Source organism: Chrysochloris asiatica, unplaced genomic scaffold (assembly GCF_000296735.1).
Source record: "Chrysochloris asiatica unplaced genomic scaffold, ChrAsi1.0 scaffold00585, whole genome shotgun sequence".
Classification (NCBI taxonomy): Eukaryota; Metazoa; Chordata; class Mammalia; order Afrosoricida; family Chrysochloridae; genus Chrysochloris; species Chrysochloris asiatica.
Genome location: NW_006409103.1, coordinates 346,206 through 347,436, shown reverse-complemented (window position 1 = coordinate 347,436; position 1,231 = coordinate 346,206). Strand labels below are relative to the sequence as shown.

Here is a 1,231-nt window from a genome sequence, read left to right as displayed (position 1 = left end):
GCAATGGTTTTGGAAAGAAGATAAAATCTTTTAAAGGACCTGTTTTTACTAAGAGGAATCCTTCTCATTTAGGACTTAAGGATTAATATTCTAATAAGTGTCAAAATACAAGGTGTGCTTTTAAGAAAGTTTTCAATATTTGATTTTTTCTAAGTAAAGCCACAAGATCCCTGGGTGACTCTACTTGCTTAAGTTCAAAACTAAAATCAGAATGATTGATGATTCAGGACCATGCAGAGGAACATTGGAAGAAAGAATTTCCTAAAGCTAATAGCTACAAAAATCCTATGGAAGGCATGTCTATTCAGATAAATATGTAGTCTCGAAGACCAGAATGACTTGATAGCAGCTTGTATTATATTATTATAATTCAGATCACACACCATGTTTTTATGGCTATTTCATCTCTGTGTTCTTAGTTTTGATACTAACCTGAACATATATGTTGGTCCCATTCCCTCCAGGAGATGGATGTCTATAACCTAACAACCTTCACGGAGTTCATCCTCATAGGGCTCTCTGACCTTCCTGAGGTGCGTTACCCTCTCTTCATGGTACTTGCTACTGTCTATCAGATCACCTTGCTGGGAAATATAGCCATTCTTCTTGCTATTGCCACTGAGAAAAAGCTGCACACACCCATGTATTATTTTTTGGCAAATCTGTCCCTCTTGGATATTTTCTGTCCATCAACTATTGTTCCCAAGATACTCAGGAACCTCTTGACCAAGAAGCAAAACATTTCTTTTCTTGGGTGTGCTTTGCAGATTTATTTCCTAGTAGCATTGGAGGGCACAGAAGTCTTCCTTCTCTCTGTCATGGCTTATGACCGGTATGTGGCCATATGTTTCCCCCTTCGTTACACCCTAATCATGACAAAGAAATTCTGTGTCCAGCTTACAGCTGGGACCTGGACATCAGGGTTTTTGCATTCCCTTCTGCACACTGTGTTCACATTCCGCCTCTCTTTTTGTAAATCTAATCGAGTCAACCAGTATTATTGTGACATCCCCCCTGTAGTGGCCCTGTCTTGTTCATCCACATATGTGGCAGAAATGCTTGTTTTAGTAATAGGAGGCTTCTTAGCAACTAGCACCTTCTTCATTACTGGTATCTCTTATTTCTACATAATATCCATGATCCTACAGATCCGGTCAGTGGAAGGGAAGCGCAAAGCCTTTTCCACTTGTGCTTCTCACCTCCTTGTAGTTGGTTTGTTCTATGGAACAAC

General features: G+C 39.7%; 1 protein-coding gene across 1 annotated transcript; it reads left to right on the top strand.

The window, feature by feature from the left end:
* Positions 1 to 467: 467 nt before the first annotated feature.
* LOC102836946 (olfactory receptor 5V1-like) lies at positions 468 to 1,229 on the top strand (the record flags this gene model as incomplete). Its single annotated transcript, XM_006877745.1, has 1 exon — positions 468 to 1,229. A coding segment is annotated over exon 1 (762 nt), but the record flags the coding sequence as incomplete, so codon positions are not given.
* Positions 1,230 to 1,231: the final 2 nt, after the last annotated feature.